The sequence below is a fragment of the Oncorhynchus mykiss genome, chromosome 31 (genome assembly GCF_013265735.2).
Source record: "Oncorhynchus mykiss isolate Arlee chromosome 31, USDA_OmykA_1.1, whole genome shotgun sequence".
Classification (NCBI taxonomy): domain Eukaryota; kingdom Metazoa; phylum Chordata; class Actinopteri; order Salmoniformes; family Salmonidae; genus Oncorhynchus; species Oncorhynchus mykiss.
Genome location: NC_050571.1, coordinates 694,217 through 714,505, shown reverse-complemented (window position 1 = coordinate 714,505; position 20,289 = coordinate 694,217). Strand labels below are relative to the sequence as shown.

The window sequence follows — 20,289 nt, the reverse complement described above, 5'->3', positions numbered from 1 at the left end:
CAAGTATTCTTGGGTATGATGCTACAAGCTTGGCACACCTGTATTTGGGGAGTTTCTCCCATTCTTCTCTGCAGATCCTCTCAAGCTCTGTCAGGTTGGATGGGGAGCGTTGCTGCACAGCTATTTTCAGGTCTCTCCAGAGATGTTAGATCGGGTTCAAGTACGGTCTCTGACTGGGCCACTCAAGGACATTCAGAGACTTGTCCCGAAGCCACTCCTGCGCCCCAGTTTGAGGTCCTGAGCAATCTTGTGCAGGTTTGCATCAAATATCTCTACTTTGCTCCGATCATCCTTCCCCTCGATCCTGACTAGTCTTCTAGTCCCTGGGAGCATGATGCTGCCAACACCATGCTTTACCGTAAGTATGGTGCCAGGTGTCCTCCAGACGTGATGCTTGGCATTCAGGCAAAAGAGTTCAATCTTGATTTAAACAGACTAGAGAATCTTGTTTCTCATGGTCTGAGAGTTTTTAGGTGCCTTTTGGCAAACTCCAAGTGGGCTGTCAAGTGTCTTTCATTGAGGAGTGGCATCCATCTGGCCACTCTACCATAAAGGCCTGATTTGTGGAGTGCTGCAGAGATGGTTGTCCTTCTGGAAGGTTCTCCCATCTCCACAGAAGAACTCTGGAGCTCTGTCAGAGTGACCATCGGGTTCTTGTTTACCTTCCTGACAAAGGCCCTCAGTTTGGCCTGGTGGAGTCTTGGCGATTCCAAACTTCTTCCATTTAAGAATGATGGAGGCTAATGTGTTCTTTGGAACCTTCAATGTTCCAGAAATGTTTTGGTACCCTTCCCCAGATCTGTGCCTCGACACAATCATGTCTGGGAGCTCTACGGACAATTCCTTCGACCTCATGGTTTGGTTTTTGCTCTGACATGCACTGTCAACTGTGGGAGCTTATATAGACAGGTGTGTGCCTTTCCAAATCATGTCCAATCAATTGAATTTACCACAGGTTGACTTCAATCAAGTTGTAGAAACATCTCAAGGATGATCAATGGAAACAGGATGCACCTGAGCTTAATTTCGAGTCTCACAGCAAGGGGTCTGAATACTTATGTAAATAAGGTAAAACAATTTTGCAAAAATTATTCTGGACTCTTGACATTCCGGACTCTGACATTCCGGACTCTTGACATTCTGGATTCTTGACATTCCGGACTCTGACATTCCGGACTCTGACATTCCGGACTCTGACATTTCGGACTCTTGACATTCCGGACTCTGACATTCCGGACTCTGACATTCCGGACTCTGACATTTCGGACTCTTGACATTCCGGACTCTGACATTGCTCGTTCGGGTATTTCTTCATTCTTTTTTTTTACTTTTTGGATGATGTGGAGCAACTGTTGGAGTTAGAAACACAATAATTTCGCTGTACCTACTATACCATTTGCAAATCTGTGCACGCGATCAATAAACTTTGTATTTATCACATGCGTTGATACAACAGGTGTAGGTAGACCTTGAAGTGAAATGCTGACTTATAAGCTCTTTCAGAGATATCATACCACGCACACTTTTTAGTTATTCAATAGTATATTTTATTTAACCTTTATTTAACCTTTATTTAATCTTTATTTAACCTTTATTTAACCTTTATTTAAACTTTATTTAAACTTTATTTAACCTTTATTTAACCTTTATTTAAACTTTATTTAAACTTTATTTAACGAGGCAAGTCAGTTAGAACAAATTCTTATTTGCAATGAGGGCCTACCAAAAGGCAAAAGGCCTCCTGCTAGGACGGGGGCTGGGATTAAAAATTAAAAATATATAAATATAGGACAAAACACACATCACGACATAAGAGACAACGACAACACTACATAAAGAGAGACCTAAGACAACAACATAGCGTGGCAGCAACACACACGGCAGGTAGCCTAGCGGGTAGAGTGTTGGGCCAGTAACCGAAATGTTGCTAGTTCAAATCTCCAAGCCAACAAGGTGAAAAACCACAGCCCCCATCCCCGCAGGAGGTCCTTTTAGTAGGCCGTCATTGTAAATAAGAACTTGTTTTTAACTGACTTACCTCGTTAAATAAAGGTTAAATAAAATATACACGTAAATAAATAAAAAGTGTGTGTGGTGTGATATCTCTGAAAGAGGTTATTAGTAAGCATTTCATTACAACACGATACAAACACTTAGAATACAGAACACATGGCCAACACAATACAAACACTTAGAATACAGGCCAACATAATACAAACACTTAGAATACAGAACACATGGCCAACATAATACAAACACTTAGAATACAAGCCAACATAATACAAACACTTAGAATACAGGCTAACATAATACAAACACTTAGAATACAGGCCAAAATAATACAAACACTTAGAATACAGAACACATGGCCAACATAATACAAACACTTAGAATACAGAACACATGGCCAACATAATACAAACACTTAGAATACAGAACACATGGCCAACACAATACAAACACTTAGAATACAGAACACATGGCCAACATAATACAAACACTTAGAATACAGAACACATGGCCAACATAATACAAACACTTAGAATACAGGCCAACATAATACAAACACTTAGAATACAGAACACATGGCCAACACAATACAAACACTTAGAATACAGAACACATGGCTAACATAATACAAACACTTAGAATACAGAACACATGGCCAACATAATACAAACACTTAGAATACAGAACACATGGCCAACACAATACAACCACTTAGAATACAGAACACATGGCCAACACAATACAAATACTTAGAATACAGGCCAACATAATACAAACACTTAGAATACAGTACACATGGCCAACATAATACAGACACTTAGAATACAGGCCAACACAATACAAACACTTAGAATACAGAACACATGGCCAACATAATACAGACACTTAGAATACAGGCCAACACAATACAAACACTTAGAATACAGAACACATGGCCAACATAATACAGACACTTAGAATACAGGCCAACACAATACAAACACTTAGAATACAGAACACATGGCCAACATAATACAAACACTTAGAATACAGAACACATGGCTAACATAATACAAACACTTAGAATACAGAACACATGGCCAACATAATACAAACACTTAGAATACAGGCCAACATAATACAAACACTTAGAATACAGAACACATGGCCAACATAATACAAACACTTAGAATACAGAACACAGGCCAACATAATACAGACACTTAGAATACAGAACACATGGCCAACATAATACAAACACTTAGAATACAGGCTAACACAATACAAACACTTAGAATACAGAACACATGGCCAACATAATACAGACACTTAGAATACAGAACACATGGCCAACACAATACAAACACTTAGAATACAGAACACATGGTCAACATAATACAAACACTTAGAATACAGAACACATGGCCAACACAATACAGACACTTCAATACATTATAGACTGCCGAACATGTATTCTCTTGATGGGAAAACAGTTTTGTGTAAAAAAATAAAAATAAAAAAAAGACAATTTAAACAGCCATAAATGATTGAATTAAGGTACAGTGAGCCGTTTAGACGGGAATCAACTTCAGTACTGGACAGATCCTGTAACGATGCAGTAAAGTTTCACTCTGTAAGGAGTACACTGCTTGGTGTTTACGCGTGACATCTTTTGGCGGTTATTTTTACTGTGCATTGTTAAAACGTATCATTAAAAAACTGTTACTATTTCGTAAAAATTCATTACAATGTAAGGTTAGATGGGCTAGGTTTATGACTTTGTGATTGTGGTAACAAGTGACGAACCTTAGGGGGTGGAGACCTACACCGGATAACTACGGCTCCGGTGCGGGACAGCGTCACTTGTCTACTCACCTTCACAACGGGAAAATGTTGAACTTTACACGGCTGATTCTCGCCCTTGTCTGTGTTGCCGGTGAGTGTTGTTTAACTTTTACCTAATTCGTTTCAAGAGGCAGTCAAATAGTTATATTAAATAACTGTATATTAACTTCTAAGAGCAGACTTCTTTAGACAAACCGTCGATACTACCGGCGGACTGCCTTTGTTTGGTGACGCGCAAATGTATGACTAGATACACATGCACCGTCTGTCGTTTTAGATTGGAAATCTGCCGGTAAATCATAATGAGTGTAAGACTTGACATCTTTCTGTATTTTTAGTTTTGGCACGGGGAGCGAGTCTCCCTGACGGCACCACCGAGGTAAGCAGCCTGAACTCTTTGTTTTGTGGGGGAGTGAAAGACTACGCATTCATTAAACACTTGTCCTATGTGCTCCATTCACAGTAGTTATGTTACAGTAGAATACAGGTGTACAATAAAATGTATCTTAGTCTATGCCACTCTGATATTGCTCGTCCATATTTTATATATTCCATTATTTTACTTAGATTTGTGTGTATTGGGTATACATTATTAGATATTACTGCACTGTCGGGGGCTAAACATAAGCATTTCGCTACACCCCAATAATATCTGCTAAACACGTGTATGTGACCAATAAGATTGGATTTGATTATGTATAGTCACTTCCTAATTAACAATTGGTTGACATGACCGTCTGGTGTATTAATTTATTTAACTAGGCAAGTTAAGAACACGTTGTTATTTACACTGACGCTCTACTAAAAGGCCTTCTGCCGGCTCGGGGGCCTGGGATTAAACAAATAATACAATATAAATATAGGACAAAACACACATCACAAAACCACATAAAGAGACTGAAGACCACATTACAACACAACATGGTTACAACACAACATGGTAGCAACACATGGTAGCAGCACAAACATTATTGGGCAAAGTCAACAGCACAAAGGTCAAGAACGTAGCGACAACAATACACCATACAAAGCAGTCAACTGTCCATGTCCATGGTTGAGTGTTTGAAGAGATCAACAACTGTCCATGGTTGAGTGGTTTGAAGAGATCAACAACTGTCCATGGTTGAGTGGTTTGAAGAGATCAACAACTGTCCATGGTTGAGTGTTTTTGAAGAGATCAACAACTGTCCATGGTTGAGTGTTTTTGAAGAGATCAACAACTGTCCATGGTTGAGTGGTTTGAAGAGATCAACAACTGTCCATGGTTGAGTGTTTTTGAAGAGATCAACAACTGTCCATGGTTGAGTGGTTTGAAGAGATCAACAACTGTCCATGGTTGAGTGTTTTTGAAGAGATCAACAACTGTCCATGGTTGAGTGTTTTTGAAGAGATCAACAACTGTCCATGGTTGAGTGTTTTTGAAGAGATCAACAACTGTCCATGGTTGAGTGTTTGTTGCAGCTCGTTCCAGTCTCTAGCTGCAGCGAACTGAAAAGAGGAGCGACCCAGGGATGTTTGCTTTGGGGACATCTGACACAATGCGATGGCAGAACGGGTGGAGGATATGAGGGCTGCAGCAGATCTCCCAGATAGGGGGAAGGGAAGCCTACGAGTCCGATTCCATTGCAGAACATTTTGCAACGAACAGTGTACTCAATGTTTTTCAACAAATGAGAATTTATATTGTAAATATTTCTTGTTTTTTGCTGTTTTTTTTTAGTCTGTTTGATTTCTAGATTTAAAATAATTTTCCATTGTGAAACGTTTTGTAATAGAATCCAACTAATGAATGTTCCATTGAAACGTTTTGTAATAGAATCCAACTAATGAATGTTCCCCGGGTGCACTGTGGAGGGGATGGGGAAACGTATGTTCCCTGTCATCTGTTCTCTTCACAATGGTGTCATACCAGAACACTATTACCAATACCTCGCTCTTATTTATTGAGACCAAAGTCCTTTATTACATAGTCTGGTCTTTGTCCAACAGGCTGACTGTTCCCAGTACAACTTGCCCATGTGCCCCCGCAACTACGAGCCAGTGTGTGGAAGCGACGGCACCAACTACTCTAATGAATGCATGCTGTGCTTTGAAAACATGTAAGTATCCAACTAAAGCTTTCAATTGACTTTGTTTTTCTCTTGCTTTGCATGTTTTAATTTTGCTGTGTGTGTGTGTTCCCAGGGAGCAGAAGAGTAACATCCACATCAGGAGTAAAGGAGAGTGCTGAACCAAACATGACCGTCTCAGTGACACACCAGGCCTTCAACATTACTCTGAATCATTTCCTGTTGCCTTGTCAAAACAATGACATTTTTATTTTTGCGTTCCAAATGCTAAGGGGTCAGTAAACAACCTGTCAAGTGCCTCAATATCGTTTGAACCAGTTCCTCACCACCTGCTTCCTTTTCCAAACCGTATGGGCTTCCTGTCTGTCGTAGAGGACTTAACCCTTCACTACCTAGTCTTTTAAGACTTGTGTAGTGTACTGGTTGGTAAAATGGTATTTTAAATGGTATAGTCTTCATGTGTATGTAATGTAATCTGTAATTAAAACTACTTTAGCCAAGTATATTGTTTCCTTGTCAACTGGTAGGGTCCGGATGGATGGCTGAAATGTGGAGAAACTGGTTCAGCTGGGTCCATGTAGTCTGGTTGTTTTTGAATAGAAAAAGATGTTCTTTAAAAAAGGTCTGGCTCTTCCAACCTGTTGACATTACACACTCACGGTGTACTGGCTCTTCCAACCTGTTGACATTACACCCTCACTGTCTACGGGCTCTTCCAACTTGTTCACATTCCTTTCCTCTGGAAAAAGAACACAGTTAAAAGCACAAACTCATATCGTCCTTAGAATGAAATAAGAATAAAGATTGACACAGACGGTGGAATATTTTTACCAAAGGAAGTAACTCATTTACTTTATTTTGTATATGTACCATCTGTTCTTCATCTGAACTGTCCAAATCGTCTTCTGGTATACCATCCAGAGGTTGGTCATCATCTAGTATACCATCCAGAGGTTGGTCATCATCTAGTATACCATCCAGAGGTTGGTCATCATCTGGTATACCATCCAGAGGTTGGTCATCATCTAGTATACCATCCAGAGGTTGGTCATCATCTGGTATACCATCCAGAGGTTGGTCATCATCTAGTATACCATCCAGAGGTTGGTCATCATCTGGTATACCATCCAGAGGTTGGTCATCATCTGGTATACCATCCAGAGGTTGGTCGTCGTCCGGTACACCATCCAGAGGTTGGTCATCATCTGGTACACCATCCATATGTTGGTCATCATCTGGTATACCATCCAGAGGTTGGTCGTCACCTGGTTATACCATCCAGAGGTTGGTCCTCACCTGGTTATACCATCCAGAGGTTGGTCCTCACCTGGTTATACCATCCAGAGGTTGGTCGTCACCTGGTTATACCATCCAGAGGTTGGTCGTCACCTGGTTATACCATCCAGAGGTTGGTCGTCGTCCGGTACACCATCCAGAGGTTGGTCGTCGTCCGGTACACCATCCAGAGGTTGGTCGTCATCCGGTACAGCATCCAGAGGTTGGTCGTCACCTGGTTATACCATCCAGAGGTTGGTCGTCATCTGGTACACCATCCAGAGGTTGGTCATCATCTAGTATACCATCCAGAGGTTGGTCATCATCTGGTATACCATCCAGAGGTTGGTCATCATCTGGTATACCATCCAGAGGTTGGTCGTCATCTGGTACACCATCCAGAGGTTGGTCATCATCTAGTATACCATCCAGAGGTTGGTCATCATCTGGTATACCATCCAGAGGTTGGTCATCATCTGGTATACCATCCAGAGGTTGGTCATCATCTGGTATACCATCCAGAGGTTGGTCATCGTCCGGTACACCATCCAGAGGTTGGTCGTCGTCCGGTACACCATCCAGAGGTTGGTCGTCGTCCGGTACACCATCCAGAGGTTGGTCGTCGTCCGGTGTACCATCCAGAGGTTGGTTGTCATCCCGTACGGGCTCGGGAGAGATGAAGGTCGAGAGCCATGCGTCCTCCGAAACACAACCCAACCAAGCCGCACTGCTTCTTAACACAGCGATGCATCCAACCCAGAAGCCAGCCGCACCAACGTGTCGAAGGAAACACTGTGCACCCATCGACCTGGTCAGCGTGCACTGCGCCCGGCCCGCCACAGGAGTCCCTAGTGCGCGATGAGACAAGGATATCCCTACCGTCCGAACCCGGACGGCGCTAGATCAATTGTGCTTCTCCCCATGGACCTCCCAGTCACGGCTGGTCACGACAGAGCCTGGGCTCGAACCCAGAGTCTCTGGTGGCACAGCTAGCACTGTGATGCAGTGCCTTACGCCACTACGCCACCCGGGAGGCCCTTAAAGCCAGTTTTTAAGGTTCTTCCACAGAGTCTATAAGATATCATTCAATATAAGTGCTGTCACAAAAATATGAATATGAGAAATGTGAAATACTGTTAAGAATGAAGATATCTCACCTGAAGTTGTTGTACTCTTCTTGTTGTTTACATTTACATTTGCATTGAATTCACTGCTAATTGCAGCCCAACCACTCTTTTTCTACTGCTCAGTAGAAAAAGTATTCACACCCCTTTGCTATGATACTCCAGATTGAGTTCAGGTGCATCCTGTTTCCATTGATCATCCATGAGATGTTTCTACAACTTGATTGGAGTCCACCTGTGGCCAATTCAATTGTTTGGACATGATTTGGAAAGAAACACACCTGTCTATATAAGGTCCCACAGTTGACAGTGCATGTCAGAGCAGAAAATAAACCATGAAGTCTAAGGAACTGTCCGTAGATATCTGAGATGTAATTGTGATGAGGCATATATCTCGGGAAGGGTTTTAAACAATGTCTAGAGTGTTGAAAGTTTCTGAGAGCACAGGGGCCTACATTATTGGGAATTGGAAAAAATATGGAACTACCCAGACTCTGCCTAGAGCTGGCTGTCCGATCAAACTGAACAACCGGACAAGAAGGATCTTGGTCAGGGAGGTGGCCAACAACCCAATGACCACTCTGACAGAACTACAGAGTTCCTTGGCTGAGATGGGAGAACCTGCCAGAAGGACAACAGTCTTTGCAGCACTTCACTAATCTGGGCTTCATGAGAGAGTGGCCAGATGGAAGCCACTCCTTAGAAAAGGCTCATGACATCACACCTGGAGTTTGCAAAAGGCTCATGACATCACACCTGGAGTTTGCAAAAGGCTCATGACATCACACCCGGAGTTTGCAAAAGGCTCATGACATCACACCTGGAGTTTGCAAAAGGCTCATGACATCACACCCGGAGTTTGCAAAAGGCTCATGACATCACACCTGGAGTTCGCAAAAGGCTCATGACATCACACATGGAGTTTGCAAAAGGCTCATGACATCACACCCGGAGTTTGCAAAAGGCTCATGACATGACACCCGGAGTTTGCAAAAGGCACGTGAAAGACAGATCATAAGGCAAAAGATTCTGTGGTCTGATGAGACAAAACAGAACTCTTTGTCCTGAATGCAAAGTGCTATGTACGGAGAAAAAAAACAGGCACAGCTCATCATCCGTCTAACATCATCCCTACCATGAAGCATGGTGGTGGCAGCATCATGCTATGGGGATGTTTTTCAGTGGCAGGGACTGGGATACTAGTAAGAATAGAGGGGAACAATGAATGGACCCAAATACCGGCAAATCCTTGATGAAAACCTGCTTCAGAGTTCAAACGACCTTAGAATGGGGCGCAGATTTACGTTTCAACAGGCCAATGTGACCAAGCATACAGCCAAAGCAACGCTGGAATTGCTTCAGAACAAGAATGTGAACGTCCTTGAGTGGCTTATAGCCAAAGCCCAGAAGTGAATCCCATTGAAAACCTGTGGAACGACTTGAAGATTGCTGTTCACCGAAAGTCACCATCTAACTTGAGAGCTCGAGAAAATCTGCAAGGGAGAATGGGAGAAAATCCCCAAATCCAGATGTATAAAGCAGATAAAGACATGCCCGAGACGAGTCACAGCTGATACAGACATACCCCAAGACGAGTCACAGCTGATAGACATACCCCAAGACGAGTCACAGCTGATAGACATACCCCAAGATGACTCACAGCTGATAGACATACCCCAAGGCGACTCACAGCTGATAGACATACCCCAAGACGACTCACAGCTGATAGACATACCCCAAGACGAGTCACAGCTGATAGACATACCCCAAGACAACTCACAGCTGATAGACATACCCCAAGACGACTCACAGCTGATAGACATACCCCAAGGCGACTCACAGCTGCTAGACATACCCCAAGGCGACTCACAGCTGATAGACATACCCCAAGGCGACTCACAGCTGATAGACATACCCCAAGACGAGTCACAGCTGATAGACATACCCCAAGACGAGTCACAGCTGATAGACATACCCGAAGACGAGTCACAGCTGATACAGACATACCCAAGACGACTCACAGCTGATAGACATACCCCAAGACGAGTCACAGCTGATAGACATACCCCAAGGCGACTCACAGCTGATAGACATACCCCAAGGCGACTCACAGCTGATAGACATACCCCAAGGCGACTCACAGCTGCTAGACATACCCCAAGGCGACTCACAGCTGATAGACATACCCCAAGGCGACTCACAGCTGATAGACATACCCCAAGGCGACTCACAGCTGATAGACATACCCCAAGACGACTCACAGCTGATAGACATACCCCAAGGATGGGTGGGAGAAGAAAATCGATTTTATCCATTTTAAATTCAGGCTGTAACAAGTCAAGGGGTATGAATACTTTCTGAAGGCACTGTCTTCATAGTTAAAAGCCCTGAACAATAAGCCATCATTCGGTTCTATCTTGTTCTCATTTACATTTCACACAGTCTTATTTTGTTGCATAAAGCTGCCTACTGTGACCAATGTACTTCTTAGTCAACTCCACAACACTTTCAACTAGAAGGTTCTGTTGTTTTCTTGTCAACTGGTAGGGTCCGGATGGATGGCTGAAATGTGGAGAAACTGGTTCAGCTGGGTCCATGACGCCTGGTTGTTTTTGTTTAGTCATTATGATTCCTACAAAGGTACAGTGGGAATAGAAAAATATGCCCTTTAAAATACAAAATGTTGTGATTGCCATGGTGCGGACTCTTGATTTAGGATGGTTATCACGTCTCAATGCAGAGGCTGACCCCTAGGGGTGAATGAACTAAATGCATCCTGTCTCTATCCTCTCACAGAAGGCCCTGTTTATACCTGGTTCTAACTTCGTCCTTTATCCCGATCTTGTCCACATTCTGACTGTGTCCACATTTTTAGACCGATGTAGACAAACAAAAGACACATTGTGATCAGATCTCCCTGATCACCTCCAGAGGTAGTCAGACACATTCATTGTGTCTGGATATTTTACAAGTGTAGACAGATCTGGACAGAGAAGCCATTTAAATCATCATTATTCTGCACTCTAAAATCATTGACTGGTGTGGCTCCATTGATTTATTTAATCTCTAGGTTTCTTACAATAAATAAATAAATATTATTTTGGAAGAAGAGCTGCATGAAGGAAAGCACCAATCAGACGCGATAACAGACACATGTTAATATTAGTCTGGTCATGATGCAGACACGATAACAGACATGTTAATATTAGTCTGGTCACGATGCAGACACGATAACAGACATGTTAATATTAGTCTGGTCACGATGCAGACACGATAACAGACATGTTAATATTAGTCTGGTCACGATGCAGACACGATAACAGACATGTTAATATTAGTCTGGTCACGATGCAGACACAGCGGACGGATAACAGACGCATGTTAATACCACGTGTAGACATATTTCTGGAAATGTGGGCACAATCAGAATGTAGACAAGATCAGGACAAAGCACCAGGTATAAACGGGGCCAGAGACATCAGGACAAAGCACCAGGTATAAACGGGGCCAGAGAGATCAGGACAAAGCACCAGGTATAAACAAACGGGGCCAGAGAGATCAGGACAAAGCACCAGGTATAAACGGGGCCAGAGAGATCAGGACAAGCCATCAGGTATAAACGGGGCCAGAGGCATCAGGACAAAGCACCAGGTATAAACGGGGCCAGAGAGATCAGGACAAAGCACCAGGTATAAACAAACGGGGCCAGAGAGATCAGGACAAAGCACCAGGTATAAACGGGGCCAGAGAGATCAGGACAAAGCACCAGGTATAAACGGGGCCAGAGAGATCAGGACAAAGCACCAGGTATAAACGGGGCCAGAGACATCAGGACAAACCACCAGGTATAAACGGGGCCAGAGAGATCAGGACAAAGCACCAGGTATAAACGCGGCCAGAGAGAGAGAGTCAGGGCCCTGCCTTCCTACCTGCCTGTTCTCTTTCAGGGCCCTGCCTTCCTACCTGCCTGTTCGATTTCAGGGCCCTGCCTTCCTACCTGCCTGTCCTCTTTCAGGGTCCTCCCTACCTACCTTCAATGTAGCCTTGCCGACTAGATAGATAGTGACACGCAGCATATCACACTGGTCCCAGGGTTATTTATGTCCCATTAGTATACAGTCAGACATATTTCATTTCACCTCATCTCTCATGGCTCCACGGCTCAGAATAATCTCAACCATTCAGTAGTCAAGTGACTTGACACTGGGCAGTTAAAGTCAAGTGTCACATTTCACATAATGTCATAATGTGATGCTGTTAATAAAGTTATATCCCTTTGATAATCTGATAGGAAGTTATTCAGTATAAATCATCCATCTGATCATATTGCAGTGATACACGTGGAGAGGAACGAGATCTTAACTGCCATATGGTGGAAAACAAATACTTGTTTCGTTTCTTTATTTAACATTTATTTAACTCGGCAAGTCAGTTAAGAACAATTTCTTATTTCCAATGACAGCCTACCAAAAGGCAAAATGCCTCCTGCTGGGGACGGGGGCCTGGGATTAAAAAATAAATAAATACAATATAAATATAGGACAAAACACACATCACAATGAGAGAACTGCAGTAGCTCTACGTTTTCAAGACTGGGGGGCGCTCACATACCATGTCTACCAGCAGGACTCAGGAGGAAGTTTACTGTGTTTCAACGCTAGGGGGCGCCATGTCTACCAGCAGGACTCAGGAGGAAGTTTACTGTGTTTCAACGCTAGGGGGCGCCATGTCTACCAGCAGGACTCAGGAGGATGTTTACAGTGTTCTGGAGAGCTCCAGGCTTTAGTTCCAGCCCAGCACTAACCCACCCAATTTAACTAATGAATTACTCACCTTGATTAGTAGAATCAGGTGTGTTTGTGCTGGGTGGGAACAAAAGCATGCACGCCCCTGTAAAAGTGTAGAACCAAGATTAGAAGAACGTTGCCTTGTAGAAGTGAACTACACCACTAGGTTGATTCCCAAATGGCTAGAGAATAGGTTGGCATTTAGGACACCGACACTCTCTGACAGAACAACAGTTGGACTACTTGTGGGTGATATGCTTCCCACCAAGAAGCCACTTACTTATGAAGAGATATTGTCATTGTTTTGGCTACAGAATTTAAAAACTTCATTAAATGTTTAATTCCTGTATAATGTACCTAATGTGGTATTATAAAATCCATCCAGGTTAGCCCACCCAGCAAACCAAAATTGATTCTGTGAAAGTTCCCAGAACATTTTGTTAGGTACTGTTCTAATAACGCAAAACTGTCCAGTTGTGCTGATTATAAAACGTTTGCATAAAACATCGCTTGGTGTTATGAGAATGTTTCCTAGAACACAGTCAATATGTTCTTTAAAGGTTCCCAGAATGTTTCATTAGGTTGTGGGAACAGTCTGATGGGAAAATTCTGGGGGGGAACAGTCTGGGGGGAACAGTCTGGTGGGAGGAGTCTGGGGGTGAACAGTCTGGGGGGAACAGTCTGGGGGGGAACAATCTGGTGGGAACAGTCTGGGGGGAACAGTCTGGGGGGGAACAGTCTGGGGGGGAACAGTCTGGGGGGAACAGTCTGGGGGGGAACAGTCTGGGGGGGAACAGTCTGGGGGAAACAGTCTGGTGGGAGGAGTCTCGGGGTTAACAGTCTGGGGGGAACAGTCTGGGGGGAACAGTCTGGGGGGGAACAGTCTGGTGGGAACAGTCTGGGGGGAACAGTCTGGGGAGAACAGTCTGGGGGGAACAGTCTGGGGGGAACAGTCTGGGGGGAACAGTCTGGGGGGGAACAGTCTGGGGGGAACAGTCTGGGGGGAACAGTCTGGTGGGAACAGTCTGGGGGGAACAGTCTGGGGGGGAACTGTCTGGGGGGAACAGTCTGGTGGGAACAGTCTGGGGGGAACAGTCTGGGGGGAACAGTCTGGGGGGGAAATGTCTGGTGGGAACAGTCTGGGGGGGAACAGTCTGGGGGGGAACAGTCTGGTGGGAACAGTCTGGGGGGAACAGTCTGGGGGGGAACAGTCTGGGGGGAACAGTCTGGGGGAACAGTCTGGGGGGGAACAGTCTGGGGGGAACAGTCTGGGGAGAACAGTCTGGGGGGAACAGTCTGGGGGGAACAGTCTGGGGAGAACAGTCTGGGGGGAAAAGTCTGAGGGGAAAAGTCTGTTGGGAACATTGTGGTGACATCACAAGAGATATGTTCCTAAAACACAAAAACTGTCCAGTTGTGCAGATGATTCTACAGTGTTTCTCATAGGGGCCAAAAACATTCATCTGACGTTACTAGAACGTTCCCAGAACACATTTTATCTGTTCTTTAAAGGTTCCCAGAATGTTTCATTAGGATATAATGTTCACCCTGATTCACAAATAAATATAAGCTACATAAAACTAGAGGAAACTGAATATAACTAGAGGAAACTGATTATAACTAGAGGAAACTGAATATAACTAGAGGAAACTGATTATAACTAGAGAAACTGAATATAACTAGAGGAAACTGAATATAACTAGAGGAAACTGAATATAACTAGAGGAAACTGAATATAACTAGAGGAAACTGATTATAACTAGAGAAACTGAATATAACTAGAGGAAACTGATTATAACTAGAGGAAACTGAATATAACGAGAGGAAACTGATTATAACTAGAGAAACTGAATATAACTAGAGAAACTGAATATAACTAGAGAAACTGAATATAACTAGAGAAACTGAATATAACTAGAGAAACTGAATATAACTAGAGGAAACTGAATATAACTAGAGGAAACTGAATATAACTAGAGGAAACTGAATATAACTAGAGGAAACTGAATATAACTAGAGGAAACTGAATATAACTAGAGGAAACTGAATATAACTAGAGGAAACTGAATAAAACTAGACGAAACTGAATATAACTAGAGGAAACTGATTATAACTAGAGAAACTGAATATAACTAGAGGAAACTGAATATAACTAGAGGAAACTGAATAAAACTAGAGGAAACTGAATATAACTAGAGGTAACTGATTATAACTAGAGAAACTGAATATAACTAGAGGAAACTGAATATAACTAGAGGAAACTGAATATAACTAGAGGAAACTGAATATAACTAGAGGAAACTGAATATAACTAGAGGAAACTGAATATAACTAGAGGAAACTGAATATAACTAGAGGAAACTGAATATAACTAGAGAAACTGAATATAACTAGAGAAACTGAATATAACTAGAGAAACTGAATATAACTAGAGGAAACTGATTATAACTAGAGGAAACTGAATATAACTAGAGGAAACTGATTATAACTAGAGAAACTGAATATAACTAGAGAAACTGAATATAACTAGAGAAACTGAATATAACTAGAGAAACTGAATATAACTAGAGGAAACTGAATATAACTAGAGAAACTGAATATAACTAGAGAAACTGAATATAACTAGAGGAAACTGAATATAACTAGAGAAACTGAATATAACTAGAGAAACTGAATATAACTAGAGGAAACTGATTATAACTAGAGAAACTGAATATAACTAGAGGAAACTGAATATAACTAGAGGTAACTGAATATAACTAGAGAAACTGAATATAACTAGAGGAAACTGAATATAACTAGAGGAAACTGAATATAACTAGAGAAACTGAATATAACTAGAGAAACTGAATATAACTAGAGGGAACTGAATATAACTAGAGGAAACTGAATATAACTAGAGGAAACTGAATATAACTAGAGGAAACTGAATATAACTAGAGGAAACTGAATATAACTAGAGAAACTGAATATAACTAGAGGAAACTGATTATAACTAGAGAAACTGAATATAACTAGAGAAACTGAATATAACTAGAGGAAACTGATTATAACTAGAGAAACTGAATATAACTAGAGAAAACTGAAAATAACTAGAGGAAACTGATTATAACTAGAGAAACTGAATATAACTAGAGAAACTGAATATAACTAGAGGAAACTGAATATAACTAGAGGAAACTGATTATAACTAGAGAAACTGAATATAACTAGAGAAACTGAATATAACTAGAGGAAACTGAATATAACTAGAGGAAACTGAATATAACTAGAGAAACTGAATATAACTAGAGGAAACTGATTATAACTAGAGAAACTGAATATAACTAGAGAAACTGAATATAACTAGAGGAAACTGATTATAACTAGAGAAACTGAATATAACTAGAGGAAACTGATTATAACTAGAGAAACTGAATATAACTAGAGAAACTGAATATAACTAGAGGAAACTGATTATAACTAGAGAAACTGAATATAACTAGAGAAACTGAATATAACTAGAGGAAACTGAATATAACTAGAGGTAACTGAATATAACTAGAGAAACTGAAGATAACTAGAGAAACTGAATATAACTAGAGAAACTGAATATAACTAGAGAAACTGAATATAACTAGAGAAACTGAATATAACTAGAGAAACTGAATATAACTGGAGAAACTGAATATAACTAGAGGAAACTGAATATAACTAGAGGAAACTGAATATAACTAGAGAAACTGAATATAACTAGAGAAACTGAATATAACTAGAGGAAACTGAATATAACTAGAGGAAACTGAATATAACTAGAGGAAACTGAATATAACTAGAGGAAACTGAATATAACTAGAGAAACTGAATATAACTAGAGGAAACTGAATATAACTAGAGGAAACTGAATATAACTAGAGAAACTGAATATAACTAGAGGAAACTGATTATAACTAGAGGAAACTGAATATAACTAGAGAAACTGAATATAACTAGAGAAACTGAATATAACTAGAGGAAATTGAATATAACTAGAGAAACTGAATATAACTAGAGAAACTGAATATAACTAGAGAAACTGAATATAACTAGAGGAAACTGAATATAACTAGAGGAAACTGATTATAACTAGAGGAAACTGAATATAACTAGAGGAAACTGATTATAACTAGAGAAACTGAATATAACTAGAGAAACTGAATATAACTAGAGAAACTGAATATAACTAGAGAAACTGAATATAACTAGAGGAAACTGAATATAACTAGAGAAACTGAATATAACTAGAGAAACTGAATATAACTAGAGGAAACTGAATATAACTAGAGAAACTGAATATAACTAGAGAAACTGAATATAACTAGAGGAAACTGATTATAACTAGAGAAACTGAATATAACTAGAGGAAACTGAATATAACTAGAGGTAACTGAATATAACTAGAGAAACTGAATATAACTAGAGGAAACTGAATATAACTAGAGGAAACTGAATATAACTAGAGAAACTGAATATAACTAGAGAAACTGAATATAACTAGAGGGAACTGAATATAACTAGAGGAAACTGAATATAACTAGAGGAAACTGAATATAACTAGAGGAAACTGAATATAACTAGAGGAAACTGAATATAACTAGAGAAACTGAATATAACTAGAGGAAACTGATTATAACTAGAGAAACTGAATATAACTAGAGAAACTGAATATAACTAGAGGAAACTGATTATAACTAGAGAAACTGAATATAACTAGAGAAAACTGAAAATAACTAGAGGAAACTGATTATAACTAGAGAAACTGAATATAACTAGAGAAACTGAATATAACTAGAGGAAACTGAATATAACTAGAGGAAACTGATTATAACTAGAGAAACTGAATATAACTAGAGAAACTGAATATAACTAGAGGAAACTGAATATAACTAGAGGAAACTGAATATAACTAGAGAAACTGAATATAACTAGAGGAAACTGATTATAACTAGAGAAACTGAATATAACTAGAGAAACTGAATATAACTAGAGGAAACTGATTATAACTAGAGAAACTGAATATAACTAGAGGAAACTGATTATAACTAGAGAAACTGAATATAACTAGAGAAACTGAATATAACTAGAGGAAACTGATTATAACTAGAGAAACTGAATATAACTAGAGAAACTGAATATAACTAGAGGAAACTGAATATAACTAGAGGTAACTGAATATAACTAGAGAAACTGAAGATAACTAGAGAAACTGAATATAACTAGAGAAACTGAATATAACTAGAGAAACTGAATATAACTAGAGAAACTGAATATAACTAGAGAAACTGAATATAACTAGAGAAACTGAATATAACTAGAGGAAACTGAATATAACTAGAGGAAACTGAATATAACTAGAGAAACTGAATATAACTAGAGAAACTGAATATAACTAGAGGAAACTGAATATAACTAGAGGAAACTGAATATAACTAGAGGAAACTGAATATAACTAGAGGAAACTGAATATAACTAGAGAAACTGAATATAACTAGAGGAAACTGAATATAACTAGAGGAAACTGAATATAACTAGAGAAACTGAATATAACTAGAGGAAACTGATTATAACTAGAGAAACTGAATATAACTAGAGAAAACTGAATATAACTAGAGGAAAGTGAATATAACTAGAGAAACTGAATATAACTAGAGGAAACTGATTATAACTAGAGAAACTGAATATAACTAGAGGAAACTGAATATAACTAGAGGAAACTGATTATAACTAGAGGAAACTGATTATAACTAGAGGAAACTGAATATAACTAGAGAAACTGAATATAACTAGAGAAACTGAATATAACTAGAGGAAACTGAATATAACTAGAGAAACTGAATATAACTAGAGAAACTGAATATAACTAGAGAAACTGAATATAACTAGAGGAAACTGAATATAACTAGAGGAAACTGATTATAACTAGAGGAAACTGAATATAACTAGAGAAACTGAATATAACTAGAGAAACTGAATATAACTAGAGGAAACTGAATATAACTAGAGGAAACTGAATATAACTAGAGAAACTGAATATAACTAGAGGAAACTGAATATAACTAGAGAAACTGAATATAACTAGAGAAACTGAATATAACTAGAGAAACTGAATATAACTAGAGAAACTGAATATAACTAGAGGAAACTGAATATAACTAGAGAAACTGAATATAACTAGAGGAAACTGATTATAACTAGAGAAACTGAATATAACTAGAGGAAACTGAATATAACTAGAGGAAACTGATTATAACTAGAGGAAACTGATTATAACTAGAGGAAACTGAATATAACTAGAGAAACTGAATATAACTAGAGAAACTGAATATAACTAGAGGAAACTGAATATAACTAGAGAAACTGAATATAACTAGAGAAACTGAATATAACTAGAGAAACTGAATATAACTAGAGGAAACTGAATATAACTAGAGGAAACTGATTATAACTAGAGGAAACTGAATATAACTAGAGAAACTGAATATAACTAGAGAAACTGAATATAACTAGAGGAAACTGAATATAACTAGAGGAAACTGAATATAACTAGAGAAACTGAATATAACTAGAGGAAACTGAATATAACTAGAGAAACTGAATATAACTAGAGAAACTGAATATAACTAGAGAAACTGAATATAACTAGAGAAACTGAATATAACTAGAGGAAACTGAATATAACTAGAGAAACTGAATATAACTAGAGAAACTGAATATAACTAGAGAAACTGAATATAACTAGAGGAAACTGATTATAACTAGAGAAACTGAATATAACTAGAGAAACTGAATATAACTAGAGGAAACTGAATATAACTAGAGAAACTGAATATAACTAGAGAAACTGAATATAACTAGAGGAAACTGAATATAACTAGAGGAAACTGATTATAACTAGAGAAACTGAATATAACTAGAGGAAACTGAATATAACTAGAGGTAACTGAATATAACTAGAGAAACTGAATATAACTAGAGAAACTGAATATAACTAGAGAAACTGAATATAACTAGAGGAAACTGAATATAACTAGAGAAACTGAATATAACTAGAGAAACTGAATATAACTAGAGGAAACTGATTATAACTAGAGCAACTGAATATAACTAGAGAAACTGAATATAACTAGAGAAACTGAATATAACTAGAGGAAACTGATTATAACTAGAGAAACTGAATATAAC

General features: G+C 39.5%; 1 protein-coding gene across 1 annotated transcript; it reads left to right on the top strand.

Moving 5' to 3' along the window:
• The first annotated feature begins 3,663 nt into the window (after window positions 1-3,663).
• LOC110504451 (trypsin inhibitor ClTI-1) lies at window positions 3,664-6,406 on the top strand. The gene is made up of 4 exons (XM_021583209.2): window positions 3,664-3,925; window positions 4,173-4,213; window positions 5,824-5,933; window positions 6,019-6,406. The coding sequence occupies exons 1-4, from the start codon at window positions 3,880-3,882 to the stop codon at window positions 6,062-6,064; spliced, it is 243 nt and encodes an 80-aa protein (XP_021438884.1). The 5' UTR covers window positions 3,664-3,879; the 3' UTR covers window positions 6,065-6,406.
• Window positions 6,407-20,289: the final 13,883 nt, after the last annotated feature.

Coding starts and splice junctions, on each gene's coding strand:
- LOC110504451 (XM_021583209.2), top strand. CDS start 3,880: ATGTTGAACTTTACACGGCTGATTCTCGCCCTTGTCTGTGTTGCCG. Junction 3,926..4,172: donor CGCCCTTGTCTGTGTTGCCG/GTGAGTGTTGTT, acceptor CTGTATTTTTAG/TTTTGGCACGGGGAGCGAGT. Junction 4,214..5,823: donor TCCCTGACGGCACCACCGAG/GTAAGCAGCCTG, acceptor TTTGTCCAACAG/GCTGACTGTTCCCAGTACAA.